Below are 26,925 nucleotides of genomic sequence, written 5' to 3'. Positions count from 1 at the left end.
TGGAAGCACTGTGCCCGCTGTTCTAGCTCTCTGGCCCTACCCACCACTGTACTCTCTCTCTGGCCCCTACCCGCTGTTCTATCTCTCTGGCCCTACCCGCTGTGCTATCTCTCTGGCCCCTACCCACTGTTCTGTCTCTGGCCCCTGGCCATTGTGCTATCTCTCTGGTCCACTTTTTTTTCCCCCATCCATCTGTTTCTCAAAAGCAAATTATATGATGTATACTCTGATGAACAGTTTTTCTCATGTAGCAGGACGCCATGAATACCTCTGATCAAGCAAGCTAGTCTTCTTGCTTGCTTGTTTGCTTGCTCTGGGGCTGAACCAAGCAGTGCTCAGGTTCTCAGGGATAACTACTCCTGGTTCTCAGGGATAACTACTGGCTGGGCTTAGGTCACCATATGGGGTGCCAGGGAATCAAACCCAGGTTGGCTGTGTGCAGGGCAAGTCCCTCACCCACTACCCTATCACTCCAGCCCCTCAAGTTACCATATCTTCATTTTCTTTCTTTGTGATGGCTGCTTTGTAATTTTTGTGAAATGAGCTATTTTTTTCTTACAATTGGAATTTGGGCTGTTTCTTTTAGGGAGGGATGTTGTTGTTTTTTGTTTGGGGGCCACTTCTGGCGGTGCTCAGGGCTTACTCCTGGCTCTGCACTCAGGAATTACTCCTGGCAGTGCTTAGGCGACCATATGGGATTGGGGCCAGGGGGATAGAACCTGTGTCAGCTGCACGCAAGGCAAATGCCCTCACCACTCTCCTGTAGCTACGGCCTGTTTCTAACTTGTCGCAGTAACATGTACGTAGACGTTTTAAAGCCTTTGAGCAGATTACGTGAGCAATTTTCTTTTGGTCCATTTTCACATTTTTTAAGCATCTTACCAAGTAGCTTTTTCAGAAATGCCCCTTCACTTACTTCCGTCTGTCATCTTTGTACACGCGTTAAAATGTGGCGTTTCTTTCATTTAGTTGCAGAATGAGGAGGAGCCTGGAGAACCCGAGCAGGCCGCAGGCGACGCTCCCCCGCCTTACAGCAGCATCTCTGCAGAGAGCGCAGGTAGGCCCCCCGAAACCTGCGCTTCATTCGCTGTCTGTCTGTCTGTCAGGGTTTGCTTTCGCTTCAGCCTTCCTGAAGACGTAAGTCCTGATGACTCTCAGACTTTGTAAGTTGTCACCCCCCAAAAGAGGGCTTTCCACAGGTGCAGCAAGAAGGCCTCAGGTTGGATCCCGGTACTTCATTGTCTCTGAATAGTTGCGGGAGTGACCCCTAAGCATAGAGCCCCCAAACCAAAAGTAGGCCTACAAAGATTTTACATATATATATATATATATACATATATATATGTTTTATATATACATATATAAAATCTTTGTGTATACACACACACACACACACATATACATGGGTCAGGGGTCACTCCTGGCTTTGCACTCAGGAATCACTCTCGGTGGTGCTCGAGGGACCATATGGGATGCTGGGAATCGAACCCGGGTCAGCCACGCACAAGGCAAACACCCTACCCGCTGTACTGTCACTCTAGCTCCAACAAGATAGTTTGTTTTTGTTCTGTTTTGTTTTGTTTTTGCTTTTTGGGTCACACCCAGCGATGCTCAGGGGTTAGTCCTGGCTTTGCACTCAGGAATTACTCCTGGCAGTGCTTGGGGGACCATATGGGATGCCGGGGATCGAACCCGGGTCGGCCGCATGCAAGGCAAACGCCCTCCCCGCTGTGCTATCACTCTGGCCCCAACAACAAGATAGTTTTTAATTGAACAAGATTTACTTAGACTTGAGGGGAGAAAAAGAGAGAAAACTGTGTTTAAGAGAGAACATGAGCTTCTTAGAGTTAACAGAGGTGGGGGAGGGAGGAAGGGGGAGAGAGGGAGAGAGAGAGAAGAGAGAGAAGGAGGGATTCATGTTCAAGGGAGAACATGGGCTGGAGCAAGCAAGCCTCACATTATTTTTAATATATAGCCCAAGTTGAAAAGATTCTCATGTGACTGTTCTGAAAAGGTAATGAAAAAAAAATTTTCAATGTGATCTTGTTTCTTTGTGGGGGTGGGGGGGTAGTTGATAGCGCGGGGGCGGGCAGGTTCGCGCCATGGGTTCTGGGTTCTGAGCTTCTGCCTGCAGAGCTGTGCTCTGGCCTCTGCGCCCATCCCCTCGCTCATTGGCGTCTCACCTTGAGGTGTCAGTAGAGCTTTTTCACATGGGCTCGATTTCATTCCCGCAGATTCTAACACAAGTAGAAATTCAGAAACCAGTGCCCACTTTGATGGCACACAGACTAAAGTTGGAATGCGAAAGGAAGATTAGCATGGCACTGTCCGTGGGTTACAGGCAAATTCAGGAGACCTTCCTTATTTTACTTTATTATCCGGGGGGCTTTGGAGCCACACCGACGGTGCATGGGACCACTCCTGAGCGCTCAGTGTTCCTCCTGGTGGTGCTCAGGGACTGTTTTGCTAGGGATTGGATTAGATCAAACCAGGCCTGCTGTATTCGGGGCAACGCTTTAACCCCTATCCCATCTCTGTGACCCTGTGTCTCAACATTACACACACACACACACACACACACACACACACACACACACACACACGTGTTTTAAACTTAAGAACTAGGCAGAAAGATGGGACAGGGTTTAAGGAGTTTGCCCGGCATGAGGCTTGGCACCACATATGGTCACTGGGCACTGCCAGGGGTCCCCATGGATCACATAACCAGGAGTAACCCCTGAGCGTAGCAGGCTCTGCTCCCCCAAAATAGCTTAGCATCCATGAGAGAGGGAAACTATTTTTTTTTAACAAGGAAATTTTATTCATTCTATAGTATACTCATAAGCTGCTTTACTCCTTTGTGATTCTAGGAACTGTGACTTGGAATATAGTTATTATAATAATAGATTTCTCTCATGCTAGTAAGTTCTTAATGAAAATAAGACCAGAAGTGTCCCAATTCTTTCAGCCTGTTCTTCATAGCTTTAATGTTCCTGGTAGCTTAAGAGGGACATTCAGTAACCTTTTGCCAAGTTATCTTTGCATTTGACATATATTTGAAGAAAGAAAAATCTCAGTAGTTAACATTTGGTTACAAGTCTTTTCTTTTTTCTTTTTTATCTTTTTAGTTTGGGGGCCACACCCAGCTGTGCTCAGGGGTTCCTCCTGACTCTGCACTCAGGAATTACTCCTGGCAGGCTCCAGGGACCAGAAGGGATGCTGGGGATTGAACCCAGGTCAGCCATGTGCAAGGCAAACGCCCTCCCCCCTGTACTATCACTCCAACCCCTGATTACTAGAGTTTTTGGATAACCAGTTATGTTCAGTTGTTGAAAACTGATCAGTTTTGGTGGAGCATTTCCCATATTCTGTTACACAGACTGCAAGCACATGGCACTTCCTGTAGACAGTAGACCCATGTTCTCCCCTATCACAAGCCTCCAGATACTTTCCAATACCGCATTTCTGGAAGCTCTTATGTTAGTATGAATAAATCTGCTGGTAGTCTCTGTAACCCTGAAGCTGCCTTTGTAATCAGAATGTCTCTGTACCCTCGGTGGCTTCAGATTCTGAACCCCGTCTTCTTATATTAGTTAAGATTTTTCTGTTTCTAGATATCACAACAGTGCTACTTAAAAATTTTGGAAGAATTCTGTGTTTTCTTGTGGAATCAGATTAAGATTAGAACACGTTTTGAAAAATCACTGTAATTCCGTATTCAATTAATCTCTGCCTGGACTATAAATCCTGGCCTTCCACTCAATATAGTGAACGTCCAACTGGTTAATTAGAATTGAGGGCTGGATAGATAGCACAGAGGGGTAGATTCTTGCCTGCCACCCCGTAGGGTCCCCAGAGCCCTCCAGGAATGATCTCTGAGCACAGGTCCCTGTTTAAGATAGAAGTCTTAACTTTTTTTTTTTTTTTTGGCTTTTTTTGGGTCACACCCAGTGATGCTCAGAGGTTAGTCCTGGCTTTGCACTCAGGAATCACTCCTGGCGGTGCTCGGGGGACCATATGGGATCCTGGGATTATACCCGGGTCGGCCACATGCAAGGCAAATGCCCTACCCACTGTGATATCGCTCCAGTCCCAGAAATCTTAACATTTAACTCCCAGAACCAGTAGAAAGTAATTTCCCATTGAATATCTGTTGTCTGTCATCTTCTAGCCATTATAGATAGAAATTAACACTCTTCTCCGTTATTCCCTTAAATCTCATATATTTCAATTTTTTTCTTTTTGATTCTTAATTTCCCTCAGTTTAAAGCACTAGGGATTGATTAGGTAACCTACGTATTCAGAATTCCCGCGGCAATGGGCTAATTTACATTGTGTGTTTCCATTGTAGCAGAATGGCTGGGGGGAAGGGTGTTGAGCCTCACTGTGACCACGCCCAGGGACTGTTCTGGAGGCTCTGGGCCAGAGGAGGAGCTGTGGATAGAAGCAGGAAGCAGAGTCAGGCACGGGTGGGAGGGGGGGCAGATGCTTCCACCCCGTCCTTTCTCTCTGGCCCCTGGAACAGGACTTATCTGTGTGAGTTTATCAAGAGAAGTTGTGGCCAGGCTCACCTGACCGGAACACATGCTTTTTGCCTGCGTTCCGCTCCCAGCACCCAGTGGTCCCCTGAGTGCCATCTGGGCAACCGCAAGCACCAAACTGGGTAAAGCCCCTGAGTGTGGGCTGAAAAAAAAAAAAAACAGCAAAAAAAATTATTGAAAGTTATATGTAGGGGTCTGTGGCGTAAAGCAGGAGAGAAGGGGCCAGACGGTGGCTCAGGGGATTACAGCTCTTGCCTGGGGGCGCAGGCAGAGAGTTCGAGCCCTGGCACCGCCACACGCAGTGGCATTGATGTGTGTTGTAGGCTTCCTGCTACAGGACACACAACACAGTTAATTTTTTTTTTTTTTTTTGCTTTTTGGGTCACACCCAGCATCGCACAGGGGTTACTCCTGGCTCTGCACTCAGGAATTACTTCTGGCAGTGCTGGGGGACCATATGGGATGCTGGGAATCGAACCCGGGTCGGCCGCGTGCAAGGCAAACGCCCTACCCGCTGTGCTATCGCTCCAGCCCCAACACAGTTAATTTTTTATAAAGTTACTTTGGACGTTTGTCAATGGAAGACACCATGGTACCGATTTACAAACAAATGTTTTGAAATAAAATGTTTTCCACTATGTTATTCATATTAAATTTTGTGAGCGTTCCACATTAACGTGGAAAATGTATACAGCAGTACTTGGAAGGAAGGGCCAATAGGTATTAAGTTAGTGTATATGTATTTATGGTTAATAATAATCGATTAAGTGGAATTTTACAATTTGTTTTTTTTTTGTTTTTTTTTTGCTTTTTGGGTCACACCTGGCAATTTGAATTTAAATTTCTTAAAATGGACATATTTAAGGCTTGCTCTTCAAGCCCATGTTCTCCTTTAAATATGTAGTTTGCTTGCTTGTCCTTGTCTCTTTCTGTCTTTTTTGCTTGCATTTTCCACTCTGGAGAAGCACATGTTCTCTCTTGAACGTGTATTTTCTATCTTTCGCTCCTTTCACATCTTTCTTAGCAAGTTTAGTTCAACAAAAACTATCTTGGCGCCAGAGAAATAGTACAGCAAGTAGGGCACTTACTTCCCTTGCACACTGCCGACTCGGGTTCGATCCCTGGCCCTATATATGGTCTCCCAGGATCACTGCCAGGAGTGATCCCCGAGCACAGAGCCAGGAATAAGCCCTGAGCACTGCTGGGTGTGTCCCTAAGACCACAACCAAGTACTCTGTTGCTTCACTAAAAAAAAAAAAATGTGTGTGGGGGCTGGAGTGATAGCATAGCGGGTAGGGCGTTTGCCTTGCAGGAGGCCGACCCGGGTTCAAATCCCAGCATCCCATATGGTCCCCTGAGCACCGCCAGGAGTAATTCCTGAGTGCAGAGCCAGGAGTAACCCCTGTGCATCACCAGGTGTGACCCAAAAACCAAAAAAAAAAAAAGTGTGTGTGTTGGGGGGGGTCATACACTAGATGCACTGAAGATTTATTCTCACCCTAACGTTCACCTGCAAATATTGTTTAATGCCATTTCTTTACCAGGTACCGTTGAGGAAATTACTGGGTTTGGTGCCAGAGTTAGTAGAGCTCGTTTTTCCTCAGTTCTCCCCAGGTAATTGTCAACTTCCCTTTTGTCTCTGCAGCTTATTTTGACTACAAAGATGAGTCTGGGTTTCCAAAGCCTCCCTCCTACAACGTGGCCACCACACTGCCCAGCTACGACGAAGCCGAGCGGACCAAGGCGGAAGCCACTATCCCCTTGGTTCCCGGGAGAGTAAGTGGATCCAGCGTGGCGATTGGTGACTGCCTTATGGGAATTTCGTTCTTCTCATTTTCCGGGTTTGATGTATTGATTTGTAAAAGTGCAGCTAATTCCGAGAACAAGGATGTTTTTATTGGGAACACGAACTCTTATAATCTCTTCCTGAAAAATGAGGTTGGAGCTGGAGCAGAGCAGGAAATCGCCTGGAGCCGGCTGATTCCCTGTAGCCGGGCTGTCTCTGCGGCCGAGGCAGTGCCTTGGCTCGGGGTGGGGGCGTGGGGGGTGTCGCGCACACTTTCATAGCATTATTATCAGGGATCTTAATCAGAAGCCCCCAAACTTATTTGGCCTGCAGCCCCCCCCCAAAAAAAAATGCAGCTGAGGGTACTGTGGCAGCCTGGATTGTCTCGAATGCCCCCACGGAGGGTGGTAAAAGCTTCACCTAGATGAACTCGGTGCCACGGGCAGCCCTGTCATGCCCTCTGTGGCCGCATTGTGAATTCTGCACCCAGTGTGGCCACATGCGGACTCCTGGGTGTGAGGGGGGAGTCGGGCGGAGTCCCGATTCTTCCCGCCACCAGCCCTGAAAGCGATGTTGCTTCTGAACAGCTATCCAGCTGGCGCTGAGGCTCGGCAGGGCGTTGGGTCAGGTGTTGGGAGGAAGGAGAGTCGAATCCCGACCGCCCGACTGTGGGATGCTCGGGGCCACAGCTCCTGCTTTCCCTGCAGGCTAGACAGGAAGACAGGACGGAAGCCCCGAGTGCGCAGCGTGACAGCACAGGCCCAGAACTCTGGCCCTAATGGTGGGCCGTTTGCAGGCCATGCCTCCTTGGGGGTTGAACGCTGCCCTCCCTGCCCCCCCCAAAGAGTACAGCCTCTCAGATGGGTGTGGGCACTGCTCACAGGCACTAGGAACTTTAATTTTTGTCAGAGGGGTTTGTTTTTGTTTTTTACCCAGTTAAACGGTTATACTGGTGTTACCTTTATGGTATTGAGCACAGTTACTGTAGCCCCTCCCCCACCAAAGTGCCCGATACCCTCCTCTGCCCATCCCTTTCATCCCTGTCGTCAGCTCCGGCCTGTCTCTTCAGCCCCTGCTCATTCATTGTTTGGCCTTTCTCTGTGCCGCAGATGAGTGAGCTCATCTGTTATTTGAGTGGTTGGACTCTGAAAACTACTACTTAACATAAATGGTAGTTTCTGAGCCCGGTCTCGGCTGGCTGGATGTGGTGATGTGCGTTCCCTTCCCGTCGGTGCCAGAGAGAACCTGCTCGTTGCCTGTGGGCACAGTACAGCATAAGATAATGCCCGCTGGGAAATAGTACAGCGCTTTCATGTGCTTTGAAGTCCAATATTCGCAGTTACCATAAAAGACAGGAACTGTATCACTGTATCATCTTTCTTTTACAGACGCTAACATTGAGACTCAGAGAGATTAAATAATTTTCCTGAAGTCATACCCCAAATAAGTAGGATGGGTAGGAGTCAGACTGTGAGAGAAGAAAAAAAAGCATTTTTCCAAATGATGGCCTTTACTTCTGAGACGGTGCAATTTTAAAACATGTTCTGAGCTTTAATGCTCATCGAGTTTTTTTGAATCCCGTTTCCTTGATTTCCTGTTGGTTTGTGGCATTGGATCATTTCAGGGGTGCAGCCTCACCCCTGGTTCGTCTGGGAGCTCCACAGGGCTAGTGCAGCCCCCAGCCCCCAGCCTCTGCCTGGCCCTCTGCCTCACCTCCCCTTCCCGAGTACCTACTCTGAAGAAGCTACTGGGTAGATTGGTATTGTCTTTTGCACTTAGTGTGCTTTGATTAATTTTATTTCACGTAAGAGTGAAATCAGCCAGTGATTTTTTTTTCACTTTCTCACTCACTTTGGCTATCCATGTTGTCTGAGAATGCAAGATTTTATCATTTTAAATAGTGGTTTTATTCCAGGAAGTATATGCACAACTTTAGTCATGGTCTAATTTGCTTTTACCGCAAACAAGGCTGCCATGAGCATTGGGTGCATATATGCTTTAAGATGAAGTATCTTAGATATCCTTCAGAGAAAAAATTCAGGGTTAGGTTTTTTAAAATATTTTAAATTTATTGCTAGGTGATAGATATTTCTACTTTCAGGGCTTTTGTTTGTTTGTTTGTTTTAAGATATCTCCATTCCATTTTCCATTTGCACAATTTACATTTCCATCCACAGTGTGTGAGATTTCCTTTTTCTTCACCTGCGTGTCAGCACTTCGTGTTTTGATATAGGCCTCCCTCACAGGTGTGAGGAGATCACTCACTGTGGGTATTTTGGTTTGGTTTCGGAGGCTACAGGCAGCAGTGCTCAGGGGACCACGCAGTGATGACATTGAAATTAGGGCTCCCAGATTCTGTGAAACTTGTGATTTGAACTGTCTCTTGGGTCCTCATTGTGGTTCGATTTGCATTTCCCTAAGAGGTTTGGTTAATTCTCAGTTTTGATTCAAAACACTATTTCCTTCTTGATACTCAGTATTTATTCCTTTCTTCATGTCTAAATGTTTTTCCTTTACCTGGAAAGAGTTTCTAAATTTACCTTTTTCTTCCCCTCCCTCCCCCCCGCCAATTTAGGATGATGATTTTGTGGGTCGGGATGACTTTGATGATGCAGACCAGCTGAGGATAGGGAATGACGGGATTTTCATGCTGACTTTCTTCAGTAAGTATGTACATCACCATAGAAACCCTTTCCACCAATGGGAGTGCTTGGGGTTAAGTGAATCTGACTGAATTAAAGTGACTACTGAGTTGAACTAAGGTAAAAATGCATTTTACTGAGATGTGCCTGGCTGAGGACACTTTTTTTTTTTTTTTTTTTTTTTTTGCTTTTTGGGTCACACCCAGCGATGCTCAGGGGTTACTCCTGGCTTTGCACGCAGGAACCACTCCTGGTGGTGCTTGGGGGACCATATGGGATGCCGGGGATCGAACCCGGGTCGGCCACGTGCAAGGCAAACGCCCTACCCACTGTGCTATCGCTCCGGCCCCTGAGGACACTTTCTTCTAGGTATCCCTCTTTGTTGTCTTTTGCTTCTGTATCTATATGTAGAAATAACTGCATTGAAGGGGATTCTGCATTTTCACATGAGGTAGACCTCATCTTTCAGGTCTGCAGGGCCTCGAGTACTCCAATTCGTACTGACAGAACAGGAATTAAATACCTTTGATGAGGTTTCCTTCCCTCCCTCTCCCCTTTCGCTTCCTCCCCTCTCCCTCCCCTCTCCTTCCCCTCTCTCTCCCCTCTCTCTCCCCTCTCTCTTTCCCGTCTCCCTCTCCTTCTCTTTCTCCCTCTCCCTCCCCTGCTTTTCTTTCAGTTTCTGGGCTGCACCCAGCAGTGCTCCGGGCTTCCTCCTGCCTGTGCCCTCAGGGATCGCACCTGATGGTGCTCAGAGACCTTAGGTGGTGCCTGGGGCTGCACCCGGTGCCAGGCGAGTGCCCCAGCGCCTCTGGCCCTGCCCGAGCTTCTGTTCTCCAACACATCAAAGCCAGCCTGATATAGCCCCATGTTAATTTGCATTTCTCTTTCCACTCTCTAATTTTAGAAGTGAGCAACCATTTTTAAAAAAAAAAAAAAATTGGACTATCACAAAGATGTTAAGAAAATCCAGTGCTTTTAGAGATGACATTATGTAAGTGTCAAAACTCCGTAGGTGCTTTGCATGCGAGAGGCCCAGGTTCAACCCCAGGCACTTCGGGAAGCACAGGCCCCCAGCACAGAACCACCAGTTGCTCCCGAGCACTGCGGGGCGTGGCCCCCAAACAAAAACACGCAATGGTTAATAGGAGCAGGAAGACAGTGGCCTGACTCGATGGTTCGGGGCCTCCAGCTTAGTGTTCTGCAGGGTTTGGTTTTGTTGTTTTTTTTTTCTCACAGAAGTGAAACAGGTAAAGGACGCAGTGGTAAGTCTATAGACTAGAGACTGTCACGGCATTAATAGTGTCACTAACCGCTGGTGTTCATGTTCGCCTGTGGGAAGAAGACAAGGTGAATGTTTGTGGGGTGAGGTCAGAGCTGTGCGGGCCGGCCCTCTTCGTCCGTGAGAAGGCCACTTGACCGAAGCTCAAGGGCCCTCTTGGGGCTCCGTGGGCCGCAGCCCAAGCTGACGCTCCCCTTCCTTTGCAGTGGCATTCCTCTTTAACTGGATCGGCTTTTTCTTGTCCTTCTGCCTGACGGCCTCGGCTGCAGGAAGGTACGGGGCCATCTCTGGATTCGGGCTCTCTCTCATCAAGTGGATCCTGATCGTCAGGGTAAGTCGCACACCAGACACAGCAAGAGCACTGACTTGGTGCATCTGCTTTTGCGTTTGCTTTTTGTGGTCATTGGAACACTTAGAAGGATGTTCAGCCTGTCTTCCTTTTTGACAAACTGAAATCATTTACAGTCATAAAAGCTTTATAATCACAGCGAGTGGATCTTTGTCTGAGGGACATTTTGGGGCTGTTGTTTGTTTCTTGTGGAGGGGGCAGGGGCTGGTTGGGGGCCACTCCTGGCAGTGCTCAAAGAGTCCTATATAGTGCCCGGGGGTAGAATTGGGCTTGGCCCCACGTGGCAGTATGCGCCTGGCTCACTCTCTGTGATGTGGTTTGCTCACCAGCTGCTTCTGGGGGTTTTGTTTGTTTGTCTTTGTTTTGGGGCCATACCTGAAGATGCTCAGGGCTTACTCCTGGCCCTGCACTCAGGAATTACTCCTTTTTTTTTCCTTTTGTTTTGGGGGGGGTCACACCCGGTTGTGCACAGGGGTTACTCCTGGCTCTGCACTCAGGAATTACTCCTGGCAGTGCTCGGGACCATATGGGATGCTGAGAATCGAACCTGGGTCGGCCGCGTGCAAGGCAAACGCCCTACCCACTGTGCTATCACTCTAGCCCCTCAGGAATTACTCCTGACACAGGGCCCAGGGAACTGTCTGTGGTGCCAGGAATCAGCCCCGGCCGGCTGAGGGGGAGGCAGGCACCACAGCCGCTGTACTATCACTCAAGGCCCCTGCTTTCGCTGTTTTTAAAATTTACACTCTGTGTTTGTTCTAAGGTGAGTTTTTATAATAGAGGAATATCTTTAGTGCCTCATGGAAAGCAGGCTTCTCTCATTGTGTGGTTTAATTCCAACTCCTCCCCCTCCACCCCCCCACAATACTTCTCTCCTTTCTTTTTTCTATTTTCCCTCACCTCTTCCCTGTGTGCCAGGATTGGTTCTCATAATTAGCCATTAGTTATGCCAGAATGTTAGGGAGTGCCTAGAGAGATGGCACAGTGACTTAGCACTTGCCTTGCACACAGCCAAATCAGGTTCAATCCCTGGCACCACATGTCCCCCTGAGCCCTGCCAGGAGTGATTCCTGAGCACAGAACCTAAAGTAAGCCCTGAGCATCCCCAGGTGTGCCCCCACCAAAAAAAAATAATAATAATAATAAAAAGGGGGATTTTCTGGGAGCCAAACCTGTTTCACAAGTGATATTCTCATTAGTGGTCCTTATTTCTAAAATAAATTAAGAGAAATTGTCACTGACTTGGGAATTATTAATTTGAATTAAATGAGATTTAAAATCTTAGATGATGGTCCCCTGAGCACCGCCAGGAGTAATTCCTGAGTGCAGAGCCAGGAGTAACCCCTGTGCATCGCCAGGTATGACCCAAAAAGCAAAAATAAAATAAAATAAAATCTTAGATGATAGGGGCTGGAGCGATAGCACAGCAGGTAGGGCATTTGCCTTGCATGTGGCTGACCTGGCTTCAATTCCCAGCATCCCATATGGTTCCCCGAGCACCTCCAGGAGTAATTCCTGAGTGCAAAGCCAGGAGTAACGTGCATCGCCGGGTGTGACCTCAACAAAAGCAAATAAATAAATAAAATCTTAGATAATCTACCCTGCAGATGTCTTCTGATTTCACGTTGGTTTTTTTTTTCTTGCTTTCTCCTGAAAACCAGTCTGTTCATCAGAGAGAATAATGCATTATTACTGATAATGCATTAATTAGTTGCATTACTAACTAATAGTATTGACTGACCCCTGGAGGTTTTTTGTTTTTTGATTAATTATTCCAAAGCAGCTGATATTTTTAGGATTCTCAGTTCCTTTGAGAACCTGATAAGAGTTACGGGTTTCCTCTCTGCTGCTAATAACATATTCCCCTAAAACATGAACAGTCGGTGAAGAACCCAGGTCCTGAGGACGTTTCCCTTTCCCTTTCCAGACCTTAGCTTAACATCGTACTCTGGCACGTGTGGCTAGGGAGCAGGAGGGGCACTGGGCTCCCCATGAAAACAGGCCCGGGGGGTGGGCGGGGTTGTGTCCGTGGGTGCCTGCTGTCATCGGTGGGGACAGGCCTCGGGCTGCAGCGTCTCTCGGGGCTCACAGACAGCAGCAGTAGGTCCTGAGCCACGTCAGAAACAGCTCTGCTCGGCAGGAGAGAGAGGGCTGACTGGGCACGCTAGAGTCCTCCTCATCCCTGCACGCCCCCGGCACTGCCAGGAGTACCCAGCACAGGCACCCCCCTTCAGGCACTGCCAGGAGTACCCAGCACAGGCACTCCCCTTCAGGCACTGCCAGGAGTACCCAGCACAGACACCCCCCTTCAGGCACTGCCAGGAGTACCCAGCACAGGCACCCCCCTTCAGGCACTGCCAGGAGTACCCAGCACAGACACCCCCCTTCAGGCACTGCCAGGAGTACCCAGCACAGGCACCCCCCTTCAGGCACTGCCAGGAGTACCCAGCACAGGCACCCCCCTTCAGGCACTGCCAGGAGTACCCAGCACAGGCACCCCCCTTCAGGCACTGCCAGGAGTACCCAGCACAGACACCCCCCTTCAGGCACTGCCAGGAGTACCCAGCACAGATCCAGGAGAAGCACCTGAGCTGCTGGGTGGGTACAGCCCAACAGACAAAAGGGGAAAAGGAAAAACAGGCCTGAGGGGTGGCTCAGGCCCCCCATGCAAGGCCCTCGGATTCCATCCCCGGTAGCCAGAGTCAACCCCTGCAGGCAGGTTCTGAGCACTTCCAGAATAAGGATTTTCTAAAGTAAAAGCTGTTATGTTGCAACGTTGCTTTTCCATGAAAAGAACAATATTTGCATATATCAGGACCGTTTCAGATCAGAAACTTTTTTCCTTATTGTAAAAATGGAATAATTATAGAAAATAGAATCTTGTGTTTCGTGTATCCTTATGTTACGAGAAGAAGCCGCGTCCGCTAAGTCGTGTCTGCTTTGCCTTTCAGTTCTCCACCTACTTCCCTGGATATTTCGATGGTCAGTACTGGCTCTGGTGGGTGTTTCTGGTTCTGGGTAAGTGCTTTGATCACAGACAAAGAAGAGAAAAGGTTAGGCTCAATTTTAGAAGTAAAATTACTGTTAATGAACCTTCATCTTGCTTACTATTTAGCAATAAGTATAATCTAACAACCATTTCTCTTTAATGATAGAGATGTCATCATCAGAGTAAAAAGCTTATTAATAAAATACCTCTTTGGACTGGAGAGAGAGAGACGAGTGCCCCCAGGCTGAGTGCCTGCTTTGAATGCAGTTCCCAGACCACGTGGTCTTCCACGCACCCCTGCGTGTAGCCCAAACATCAGTCAATAAAAGGTCCTTTAATGGGCTAGGGCTGCTTTTTTGCCTTTTTTAAAATTCCACTTGTGAGTTACTGCCACAGAGGGTTCACAGACTAAACCCCCAATTGCTGCTTCTTTTTTGATTGTTTTGGGGCCACACCTGATGATGCTCAGGGACTACTCCTGGCTCTGCACTCAGGTATTACTCCCAGGTGTTTGGGGGACCATGTGGGATGCCGAGGATTGAACCCCGGTTGGCCGAGTGCAAGGCAAGCGCCCTCTCCTTCGCACTTCTCACTCGGCTCCCGATTGCTGCTTCTAAAGCGACTGTAACCAGCAGACTGCTCAGAACTGTGAGTGGCCCATCTTCAGCTGAATGCCAGTAGAAAAATGAACATTTCGGAAGCTTTTAACAAGAATTACTATTAAGTTTACAAAATTCTTTACCTCACTATTGGTGAAAGGAAGAATTATTTTGCTCTGGGCAGAAAGGAAAGCCCCCCCAAAAAATTCTTTTTTTTTTTAATGTACAAGCATATTTTAGATTATTCGGACTTAAGAGCGTATTTTTCTAAATAATTCTAAATAATTATCTTAAAAACCTTTCCAAGACATCTGACTGCCAATAAATGAACCAGGCTACTTCATTCCTTGTAAAGAAAACACATGAGGCAAAAATCAGAGGCCACCAACTCGCCACCGAGGGCCACAGACAGTAGCAGGGCCCTCACATAGCCGCTGCAGATATGGCATCACATGTCCTGCCCGCCGGTTTGCCCCCTAATACCGCAAATGGGCCCCGCAAGCCCAGGGCAGTTTCCCAGTGGGTGCCCAGTGCATCCACACCTCCCTGCTCTGTGGAGCTGGCAGAGCCGTGGCCCGACACGCCACTCCCCAGCCCCCGTCAGAGCAATGCTTTTGAAAACAGCCTCTCGGAGTCTCCGAGCCAGCGCCCCCTCCAGCTTATCCCGTAAACCGTTTCTCGAAGAGGAAAGTGGACTCTTCTCATGCCGAAAAATCCCGCCGCGCCCTAAGTGGCCCAAGGACCAGCCATTAAGTGTGTTTGCAGGTTGCTTGTTGACAGCGTAGATAATTTAAAGAGACTAATGGACTGATTTTCTTTCTCTATTAAAATTTCATGGGGTGGAATTTATAATACTTGATAATTGATCAGCCGTGCTCTCTTACTGCTTTACTAGGAAGCAGAACATAGCGAGACTTTGGACTTTGGATACGCTTATGCATGTGGAGCCAATGTTTGGCTCATGTTTCCACTTCTTTTGCATAGATAATTGAGTATTTTCGGAGGTTTCCCTTCAGAGGGCGGGTCTGCAGAGCTCACAGCTGCATTTAGCCTAGAGTTGGGATTGGTTTATTCCACAGTTAGTGTCAAGATGGTTCCTCCTCCTCGTCCTCTTTCTTCCTCCTCCTCCTCCTGCTCCTCCTCCCCCTTCTCCCTTCTTTTCTCTCTTTTTTTTAATACTAATCCAGGGTTTTACACGAAATAGCATTTTTTTGTTTGTACGGAAAAATTGCAATGTTCAGTGATTCCCACATAATTCCAAAAATTGGAATGTCCAGTCTTCCCACATAGCACCGTGCTGTGACTGCGGCTGAGTGCAGCTCACCCGCCCACATAGGCCATTTGCACTCTGGTTCTCAGAGATCCCCGCCGCCCCCATCCAGAGATGGACAGGATGACCCCTGCTTTATAGTCACTCGTTCCTTTTGGTGCCAAGCAGGATAGTACGCACTGAGCTCAGTGCCCATGAGACTCAGTTACTGCCCAGTCAATTTCACTGCAGTACAAAGAGTTTCCCTGTACAGAGTGCATCTTAAAATGTGTCCAGCAGGGCCCTGGAGCAGTACGACGGGGACAAAAAGGGTCCAACAGAAAAGGGGTTGTTTCAGACAGCAGTGGGAGCAAGCAAGCAGAGCTTACTGAGAAGTACAGATGATTTTAGGTGTGCTAAAGCCTTCTGAAATAGTACGGTGATGGTCATACGGTTCTCTAACTATATTAAAGTCCACTGAATTATGCATTAAATGGATGAACGTCTTGGTATGGAAGTTGTAGGTCAGTATTGGTCGGTATTATGTCAATAGAACGAGTAGAAAATGTGCATTTCAAAAAAAACAAAAAGAAGTGCCTAAGACTCAGGGGCCCCCAGAGGAAGGGTCCCCCTTGTGTGGTGCTCACCATGCACTCAGCAGGTCTGAGGTCAGTGAGCGGTGCCATGGACTGGTCCAGAACTGTGTTTTGGGGTGTGGCCTCTCCTCTCCCCACCCCCGCCCCCTACACACACAAAACCAGGAAGCGTAGAGAAACAGTGGCTAAGAATTCCTGTCAGGGGATCCTGACATCTAGTGGACGGTGCTGTGTACTGTCCGTGCGGGAAGGTTAGTGTTTCAAGGACACTTGGGTTTTGTTTATATTTTTACTAGAGAAACTCTCCCCCCCCCCCCCAGACCCCCAAAGAGATGTTTGTCTTGAAATCGTTTTTCTAGAATTTGTTTCCTAGTTAATTTTGATTGAATTTAGGTTGGCTGCGAGCAGGACAGGTGCCCTGCCTGCTGTACTGTTGCTCCAGCTGGCCTGTGGAATACTTTTTTTTTTGCAATTTAGATGGTTGATTTAGATAATGTTTCTAAATGTCCGTGTTGGACCTTCTGTAACTATTAACTTCTTTATGTGCAAGAGAGACTTTCATTTGACTCTTTTTGAGCTCTTGTGATCTCACTGAGAAATTAGAAATTTGGCATGGAAATCCTTGGGAAATGTTGCAGGAGTTGCTCATGTGTCTGTCTTGTAGCAGAAAATCCAATCAAGAGGAGTATTTCTGCAGAGGGGGCTTCACATGGAAACTGTAAATTCATTCTCGACTTTTCTTTTTTTAATTAGGCTTTCTCCTGTTTCTCAGAGGATTTATCAATTATGCAAAAGTTCGGAAGATGCCAGAAACTTTCTCAAATCTCCCCAGGACCAGAGTTCTCTTTATTTATTAAAGGTATGAAGGAAAACAAGCCGATCTGCTTCCACTGAAACCCCGTGCAACTTTCTGTCCGGGGGTGAAGGCAGCTCGGGCCCTGCTGGTGGGGCGGGGGCGGGGAGGGGAGCGTCTGCCTAGCGCTGCTGGGAACGGCCAGGTGGAAAACCTGCCACGGAGCCACGTGGCTGCATGATCGGGGAGGGCAGCTGGTGGCCTGGATCTCGGGATTGTCAGTCCTGAGTGCCCGGAGCCCCTCTTTGCCCGGGCACCGGCCCCTGCAGACAGTTGGCGAAGGGGCCGGGCGGGCCTGACGCCTGCTCTGACCACGCAGGGGCCTCGAGCCCAGCACGGGCGGCTACTGCAGACGAGCCAGGGCAGCCTCCGGGGCCTTATTGCCATGCACAGCCTGGCGCTGTCCCTCAGTGGGACACCGTCTGCTCTTGCCACTAGCAGCTAGGAGGGTCGGACCCAGGGAGTGGAAGCAGAGAAGAGCCTCTCCCGGGCCAGAGGAGGCCTGAGTCCACGGGGCACTTCCATCCCTAATTGTTCCCTGGAGCCCGACTCCGCCTTCCGGCTGGAGCTGCACAAAAGGACAAGGTGGGAAAGCTGGGAGAGGGCTGGACTGGCAGAGCACAGGCTGCGCACGCTCGGGGTCCGAGTTCCTGATACTGCATCCCCCAGCCCCACTGGAGGCGACCACTGTGAAATCATTGTGGGGTCAGAGGGACGGTCGAGCAAGGCCGGTAGGGCACTTGCCTCGTGTACTGACCCGGCTTCAATCCCCAGCACCCCGTAAGGCCCCAGAGCCCGCCAGGAGTGATCCCCGGTACCAGCCAGGAGTAAGCCCTGAGCACTACCGGCTATAGCCCCTAAAACAAACCACTGGAAATAAAATGAGAACTTACAGATAGAACAGGTTTTTCAAGCACTGTATAATTTTTCCACATATTAGATATCACTTTATTTGTACTTTACCATATGTAATTAAATGTACTCCTATAAGTAACATTTCAAAGTAACATTTTTAAAAAATGTTACTCATAGTGATAAATGAGCATAGATATACTATCCGCATGATGTGGCATATCCATAAGGTATTTATTTTTCCGGGGGCCTGAAGCTGTGCCTGGATAGTGTTAGGAAGTGAATCTGGGTTCCCGTTTGCAAAGCTTGTGATCTAGCCCCTTGTACCATCTTCCCAGCCCACCAAAATCAACTTTTTCATAACCGACTCCCTTAGAGATTGAATTTACAATAAACTACAATAATATATAATAATAACAAAACATGTTTTATTTAGCATAAAATAGAAAAAAGTGGGTTCTGTTTATTTTGTTTTGTTTGGGGAGCCACACTAGGCGTTGCCCAGGGCATACTCCTGGCTCTGAGCTCAGGGATTACTGCTTGGGGGGTCAGGCAACCCTCTAGGATGCTGGGAGTCGAACCTGGGTTGGCCACATGCCAGGCAAACGCCCTACTTGCTGTATTATCACTGACCCCACAAGAAAGGCATTTTTTAAATCTTTTTTCAATTACTTGTTCTTTTTTTTTTTTTAATTTATTTATTTTTATTGAATCACCATGTGGAAAGTTACAAAGCTTTCAGTCTTAAGTCTGTTACACAATGCTCAAACACCCATCCCTTCACCAGTGCACATATTAGAACAATTAAAGAATACCAAGCACCTGAGTTTGTATTAAAGTTGGTTTATCAAGGGAGAGTGTATCTGAAAGGTGTTCAGCCATGAGGATGTGAACGGGCTCAGTGGATAGAAGTGCCCGCCTGGCAAGTGCCCGGGTGAAGAGTCCCCCAAGGCTGCTTGCAGCACACGGAGTGATGCCCGGGGCTCTGCCAGGAGGAGGCTGGGCTGGTGCCCAGCCTGTGCCACAGTGATCAGACTGTCCCACCCTTTGGCCTCCCTGGCAGGGAAAATATATTTTAAAAAAAGATTTTCATCTGGACCAGAGATAGTGCAAGGGTTCAGATGCTTGTCTGACCCCCGCCAGGGCTGGCTCTTGAGCACCTGGATAGCCCCTAAGCTATCCCCCCAGTCAGTGTGCTCCCAGGACAAACAAGAAAGCGTTTCGATCATCAAACTTGTGTTTATCACTTACTTATTTTTGTGGGGGAGAGGGCCACTCTAGGCTGTCTGGCAGTGGCTCAGGGGACCTGTGGGATGCTGGGATTGAACCCAGGTCAGCTGCGTGCAAAGCAAACGCCCTACGCACTGCACTGTCGCTCCAGCTCAGTGATTTGTTTTTAATTGAGGGTAACACCGGCTCCCTGAGGAAAACACGGCCTCAGAGTCCCCAGTGGACTGAGGGAGCAACTCTGTTCTCTTCATCCTTCACGTAGGTGGAAATTTCTAGCTGGTTAAGGGTTTGCACACCTTCCTCTTTCCGCTCCTACAGGACAAATCAGAACGTGGTGGAAGGAGAGCCGAAGCGTCACACGCTGCTTGTATCGTCAGGGGCTTTGACTGAGGAGTCCCCTTAGTTTTGCGGGTTTAGTTTGTTTGTGCTGTTCTGCATTTCTAACCATGACGCAGCACATCTCCCGGCTTCCCTGTGAAGTCGCAGCCCTCGGGACCAGGCTGTGGGAGGAGTGAGCGCAGGTTCCAGGCGCCCGTTTTCTGCACTTGGGGCATTTTGCACTCAGTAGCCATTAGAGCTTCAGAGACGTCCTCAGAGGCGCTGAGGTACATCAGGAGGCGCAGTGCGCTGCTTCGCCTTTTCCGACGTTCTAGTTGATCTGAGACCGTTCCTGACGTGCCAGGGGATTCCGAGTCCTAAATTAAGGGTTTGGAGACGAAAAACAGCGTTTAGAATTCTAATGACTTCCTCACTAATTTCCAGCAGACCCAGAGGAAGCTTGGAAAAAGCTGGAGAATCCTGTCAGTCCAGATTTCCTCTGTCCATCGGAAGCGGCAGAGCTCTCCCTCAGATTCAGATGTGCCGTGTTTTCCTTTTTTTTTTTTTTTTTTTTTTGCTTTTTGGGTCACACCTGGCAATGCACAGGGATTACTCCTGGCTCTGCACTCAGGAATTACTCCTGGCGGTGTTCAGGGGACCATATGGGATGCTAGGAATCGAACCCGGGTCGGCCGCGTGCAAGGCAAACGCCCTACCCACTGCGCTATCACTCCAGCCCCCTGCCGTGTTTTCTTGAGAGAAAATCTAGTTCAGGAAAACGTCCATGGGAAGGATGAAGGTTCTTTCTCCATCAGACCTTTTTTTATGCTTCAGGGAGATGGCATCGGTTGGGAGAGACCTGTATAGGCTTATCGTTTTGCCTCAGAAAAAAACTTTGCCATAATGTAAGAAAAACTTAATTCCCGTGTTAGACTAAGATGTTGGCATTTCAACTGGAAAGTGTGTAAGAATAGTGATTTCTTTTGATTCTTTTTTTTTTTTTCTTTTTGGGTCACACCCGGCGATGCACCAGGTTTACTCCTGGCTTTGCACTCAGGAATTAGTCCTGGCGGTGCTTAAAGGGACCGTATGGGATACTGGGAATCGAACCCGGGTCGGCCACATGCAGGGCAAACACTCTCCACTGTACTATCACTCTAGCCCCAGAATAGTGATTCTTGTCATTCAGGCTACCTCAAATCTAATACAAACATACCAGCTAACCTTGAAATCACCCCAGGAGGCCTCTTCTCAGCCAAAGCAGACACTACAAATTCCAGCTAGCAGGGGGGCCACTCTTGAGCTCATTTAAAGTTTCCCTTTCAGGGGCCAGAACAATAGCACAGCGGGTAGGGCATTCCCCTTGAACGCAGCCGACCCAGGTTTGATCCCTGGCATCCCATATGGTCCCCCAAGCACTGCCAGGAGTAATTCCTGAGTGCAAAGCCAGGAGTAACCCCTGAGCATCGCTGGGTGTGACCCAAAAAGCAAAGTAAATAAATAAATAAATAAAGTTTTGCTTTCAAAAAAAATTAAGGAAAGGGGTGAGGGGAGAGAGGGAGAGTCTGGACTACCTGCTTTGCCTGCAGGAAGCCCAGGGTCATTCAGGCCATTTGCACATCCCCTGAGCACAGAACTGAGAACAGTCCTTGAGCATCTCGAGGTATTCACTCCCCCACCCCCACCCCCAAAGAAGAATCTTGGGTGGGCTGGGGAGTGTGGCTCAGCTGGTAGGCAGAATCCGTGCCTTGCGTGTAAGAGACCTGCATTTGCTCCCCATTCTTGTGTGCCCCAGTACTGCTGGGGTGGGCCCGGATGGCCCCCGAGCACCAGCAGACCAGGAACGGCGCTGGGCTCCAAGCACTGTCAGGTGTGGCCCCTGCCTTGAACAGGAAGGGCCGAGGGACCAGAGCGATCACACAGCAGGGAGTGCGCTTGCCTTGCATGTGGCTGCTGCAGGCTCCACCCTCGGCATCTCTCATGGTCTCCAGAGCAGCCCCGGGAGCGATTCCTGAGTGCAGAGCCAGGAGCAGCCCCAGAGCACTACCTGATCACCTAGTTGTTTTTTGTTTTGTTTTGTTTTTTGGGTTTTTTTTGATTTTTGGGTCACACCTGGCCATGCACAGGGGTTACTCCTTACTCTGCACTCGGGAATTACTCCTGGCGGTGCTCAGGGGACCATATGGGATGCTGGGAATCGAACCCGGGTTGGCCATGGGCAAGGCAAACGCCCTACCCACTGTGCTATCACTCCAGCCCCACGATCGCCTAGTTTTGCCTGAAAACAGAACCAAAGAACGAGCGGCCTGTCCTGAGTCCACCCGGCTCTCACTGGGGTCGGGGACCACAGAGTAGTTTCTTGGCAAATTCCTGTTAGGTAGCGGATACATCTCTTGGCTGTTTCTTTCGCCACCAGAGACAGGGAGTACCCTGTAGTGTTTCTCAAGTTCTTTTCACAATAACCGAAATAGTTTGCCATGGTATGGGCTGAAACTGCATTTAACAAACTATATGGTCATTATTGTGAAAGCATTTATTCCAGTCTTTGTATTTCTCCTGTAAAAGTAGCTTCAGGACTGCCTTTTGTGTGCCTCTGGCTTTTCAGCTACACCGTGTCTCACAGTGTGTTGACTTAAAGAATTCATTTATGATGCCTGTGAGTTTACAGTCATTTTTAAACCATGCCATGCTTCAAGTACAGCAGGAATCATTTGACACCCTCATTGGAAACCTTCCCTTGCATGACAGCAGGCAGAATTGACAGGATAAACATTGCTTCACATGTTTTGGTAATGATCTATATACTTGGAAGGCAAGAAGCCTGCCCGCTGTCCTGTCGCTCCCCGTCCCCCCCCCATATACATATATATATTATGGAACACACAACACACACACACACACACACACACACACACACACGGATCCTGCTGTCTTGTCCCAAGTTTCAGTCATTGCTGCTAAGGTGAAGCGTGGGGTGAAAGACAGACTACTTGGGTTTCATTCTTCTATGAGGAGGTCTGGAAAGTTCCTCTGGCCTCAAGGATTTTCAAGAAAGCAAGCATCCAGATTCCTTCTAGCTCGAGAATGCTTGGTAACTAAGAACCGAAAATGTTGATTGAAGTGTGTGATGTCAGTGGAAAGTCATCTTAGTGCTGTGTTAAAATGTCCTCCTGTCTGCAGACATCCTGCCGCCTTTTGTGGCTACATCCTTCTCTTAGCTTCTCAAAATAACACACTAACTGGAGTCTCAATATTCAATATCCTTGTCTGGCAGATGTTTTCTGGCAAGGACCGTCCTGCGCTTATGACTTCTCTCTCAAGAAGCAAGAGAACACCTGCAGGAAGTGAATCAAGATGCAGAACACAGAGGAATAATCACCTGCTTTAAAAAAAATAAAGTACTGTTGAAAAAGATCATTTCTCTCTATTTGTTCCTAGGTGTAAAAATTTAATAGTTAATGCAGAATTCCGTAATCATTGAATCATAGTGGTTAATGTCTGAAAAAGCTCTCGCAATCAAGTCTGTGATGTATTAATAATGCCTTATCTATTGTTTGTAGTCATTTTCAATAGCATGAGCCTAGTCCCCGCAGTCAGTAGGGGGCAGTCTTGCTTTATTCATCTTCCATCTCAGCAAGAATTTGGAGTTAAATATTTTAGTGTAAGATATGTATAATGCTGGCCATTTTAAAGGGGTTTTCTCCAAAGTTAGAACTTCGGTTATGACTGCATTTCTGCACATCATCCATATTTGCTGTTAAAGTTAACCTAGAATTATTCAGTTGTACTGTGAACACCTGGAGACAAAAATCATAGTGCAAAATACATTTAAAGTGTGGTCAAGAGTATGTTCTTAATTGGTAAGTAATAAGCATCGATTTTTTTTTTTTAACTTTTTAGCCTGTACCCTCAGTCTTGCAGTACCTTATTGTTCTGTGTTGTGTACCTAAGGGATGCTAAAGGTGTTATCACTAAAGTAGAAGGGACAGTGACAAATGCAGCTTAATTACTAAAATATAATTCTCCAGTGATAGGAGTTCCTACTCCTTTTCTTTCTTTTTTTTTTTTTCCTTTTGTCTCCCGATGATTAAACCAACAGCTGGGAGTAGGGAGGGGATTAGACCGCAGGAGCAAAGAAGCAAAGGAAGGATTAACGCCCGCAACCTTTGAGAGGATCCCTAACATAGGATTAACTCGAACCTTTGAGATGATCCCTGACATACTGTACTACTTGCTTTTATAATGTGTTAGCAGAAACCCATGTGTTATAAATGTAGACTGATGTGCTTTCTGCCAAGTGGTAATTCACCTTGGTTTGCTATGTCAAAATTGTAAATACAACCGAACATTAATAAACGTCTCTTGTGTAGCAACTTTTGCTGTAGATTCAGTGTGTAATTTCTTGTTTTGCGTCGTTAATTGCTAGCATTTAATCTTGTGTCATACATATGAAAATCATACAGACTCATTCAGTAAATATTTAAAGACTTGGACAGCAAAACCCTTCTTTCAGATCATATTCCGTATATCTCCCCCCACATTGGTGTTATGAAAGATAATGGGCTAAAATCGGGAGGAGTTACAGAAACTTTTACATCGTGATTTAAATCAGACCTTTTAATCACCAGTTATGCCTCAGAGTTTAGATACAATCTTAGGTGATTTATTTAGAAGTCTGTCTGCAGGTTTATTTTTTATCTTCTCAGTTCAACACAAACACCCAGTTAAGGCGAAATATAACCCCTCACTCCTGGTTTCTGTTCTTTCAGCGGGGTTTAGAGATTAGTGGCTCTTAGAAGCCATTGAATTTTTTTCCCTTCTCCCCTTATTCAAATAAAATACTCCCCCCCCTTAAAAAAAAAAAAAAAGCAAGATGGTAAAATAATTACCTAAATCAGCATTACTGTACATGTTCATTAATCTGCTACCTGTGGACAGCCAGGGTCCGCTTAGGGCCTCTGAGTGTCAGTTTGGAATGTGAGAGCCTCTTCAGTCACACTTCATGATTATTCTAGAAGGATTCTTGCGCGGAAGAATATAGCATGTTCTTATTCAGAAGCTGTATTTTGCAACAGCTAAATGAGGTTTTATGAAAGCCCTTGAAGACTATTTGAACTGGATTATACCAACAACAGAGTTTGGATGTTTTTATAGTCTAGAATGTTCCAAGTTTCCGAACGAATAGATCTCTTAACAATCTGAACCACTGTGACCGTTCGTGTAACAGAGAGTGCTATTTAAATTATCTTACGGGACAAAATACGAGGGCTCTAAATCACGTAAACCCAAACACTGTAGGCTCACTTTGTGTTTATCCTTTAGGTCCACGTGCCTTATTTGGTTTTGTATATTCAGAGAACTGGAATATCTGGAATTCTTATTTCTGCATATTTGGTAAGTCCATGAGGCTTTGTCAGACATAAACCCTGAGTTTCAGATGCTTTAAAAGTACATAGGAGGAGGCTTCCTTTTATATTGAAGTTCTAAAATTTAACGTCTCCATATAAACAAAGTCGGTACCATAAGTCACTTGGTGTTTTTACTATTTAAGGTGGAAATGTTTATGTGCACTGTTTTCAGCTCATTTTTCTTTCTTTTTATTTTTTCAAGTTTTAATGTCTCCCTCTGATAGGTTTATTATTAATAGCCCTCTGGATGGGAGGTGCGGCATCACGGCGCGCCTTGAACCATCCCTGCACTATATGAGTAACCCCGTGGAATAAAGTATTTGAGAAGGGAGAGCTCGGGGCCACTGTTACCCCCCAAAGTTTATGGGATGAACTGACTTTGACTGTTAAAACAGCCGGGACTCACTCAAATCCACAGGGACCCTGTTTTCTCGTTGCCATTTGGAATTTAAAACTATGTTTAGGGACTGGAGAGGGCACAGGAGATAGGTTGCTTGCCTTGCACACAGCAACCCAGGTTCAATCCCAGGCATCCCTCAGGTCCCCCAAGCACTGCCTGGAGTAATCCCTAAGTATCGCTGGGATTATTAAGACCCAAAAGTCTTAATAAAATGTTAAAAAGCTTTAACACGCTCAGTGTGGCCATTTATTTTTGCCCAGAATAGTTAAAGTGTTTTACGAGTGAAAGGTATTATTTAAATTGTTTTTTAAAAATGGCAGTGAGGAGCTGGAATACAGCAGGTAGGGCGTTTGCCTTGCACGTGGCTGACCTGGGTTCGATTCCCAGCATCCCATATGTTCTCCTGAGTACCACCAGAACTAATACCTGAGTGCAGCGCCAGGAGTAACACCTAAGAATTGCCAGGTGTGGCCCCCTAAAACAAAACAAAAGACGGTAATCATGGGGTACCATTGCACCACCCTTGCACGTGGCGGACCCAGGTTCCATCCCCGGCGTCCTGTATGGCTTTCCTGAGCCTGCCAGGACTAGCCCTCAAGCATGGAACCAGGAATCAACCCTGAACACTCACGGGTATGGTCTAAAAACAAAACTTGCAGTGAATAACTACGAGGAAGAATAGGTGAAAATGAATATTGAGGCTAGAAGGATGGTGCTGAGAACTACCATGGACGGCTTCGGGGCATTAGTGAAGCCTCTGGTCTCAGTTTCCGGGCCAAGCACCCGCAGTGTCACATCTTTGGAGCATTCATTAGAACACGGGCTTGCTGCGTTCTAGAAGTTCAGTGTGACTGATCTGAGATGAACAAAGGGAGGATAATGCTACAGTGCTCTGTGTGTATGTGTGTGTGTGTGTGTGTGTGTGTGTGTGTGCGCGTGCACACGCGCACATCAAGAATATCACCTACAACTTTATAACTTACAGAGTTAACTAACTCCTTCCGTCCTCCCCTGCCTGGTGCATGTGATGGATCCCAGGGCCTTGGATGTACAAGGCATGTACTCCCATGTCGAGCTTCACACCAGCCCAGAAATCAGCTGCTCTTCCAGAAGAACCTGTGAATAGAGAGCTGTGCTCCTAAGGACGGTTGCCCTGTCGGTAAAACTTGGAATAGTCCCATTTGTGGCGTAGCTTTAAGCTTCTCCATGCTCAGGCTTCCACTTTGTAGAATAATACGTTACAGGTGTTGGCTTTATACCTGTTTTTATTTAAAAGTCTGGGTTTTGTTGCTTTTGTTTGTTTGTGTTTTTGGTCGGGGGGGTCTAGGAGGCTTGGAGGTGTTTTTTGTTTGTTTTTATTTTTTTTTATTTTTATTTTTATTTTTTTTTTGCTTTTTGGGTCACACCTGGCGATGCACAGGGGTTACTCCTGGCTATGCACTCAGGAATCACCCCTGGCCGTGCTCAGGGGACCACATGGGATACTGGGATTTGAACCCGGGTCGGCCGCGTGCAAGGCAAACACCCTACCCGCTGTGCTATCTCTCCAGCCCTGTTTTTATTTTTTTTGGCTGGACTATACCTGATTGTGCTTAGGGCATACTCCTGGCTCTGTGCTCAGGCGACCACAAGGAGGGATGTCACATGGGCTCATACAGTTGTCTGTGTGTAAAGCAAGCACCTTGCAGTCTCTCCCGCCCAAGTCTGGTTTTATTGTTTTGCAAAGAGCACTGTTTTCAGATTTGGAGGGTTTTAATTCTGAAGTGCAATTGTTAGAATTTCAGTTCTCTTACTGGTAGGTAAGAGAACACTATGTATGAAACACGCCAGAATT

At 47.3% G+C, this 26,925-nt stretch overlaps 1 protein-coding gene across 1 annotated transcript in view; it reads left to right on the top strand.

Annotated features, from left to right (window-relative positions):
- Positions 1-23,667, top strand: part of NDFIP1 (Nedd4 family interacting protein 1) — a 40,583-nt gene extending 16,916 nt beyond the window's left edge. Inside the window, exons 2-8 of the mRNA XM_055142809.1 lie at positions 970-1,057; positions 6,187-6,317; positions 8,903-8,990; positions 10,455-10,579; positions 13,549-13,615; positions 16,784-16,889; positions 22,558-23,667. Of these exons, the coding sequence (XP_054998784.1) occupies positions 970-1,057; positions 6,187-6,317; positions 8,903-8,990; positions 10,455-10,579; positions 13,549-13,615; positions 16,784-16,887 (603 nt within the window). The 3' untranslated portion in view covers positions 16,888-16,889; positions 22,558-23,667. The remainder of the gene's footprint in view (positions 1-969; positions 1,058-6,186; positions 6,318-8,902; positions 8,991-10,454; positions 10,580-13,548; positions 13,616-16,783; positions 16,890-22,557) is intronic.
- Positions 23,668-26,925: the final 3,258 nt, after the last annotated feature.

This window comes from Sorex araneus, chromosome 6 (genome assembly GCF_027595985.1).
Source record: "Sorex araneus isolate mSorAra2 chromosome 6, mSorAra2.pri, whole genome shotgun sequence".
Classification (NCBI taxonomy): Eukaryota; Metazoa; Chordata; class Mammalia; order Eulipotyphla; family Soricidae; genus Sorex; species Sorex araneus.
This window is presented reverse-complemented; position numbering and strand designations above follow the sequence as displayed.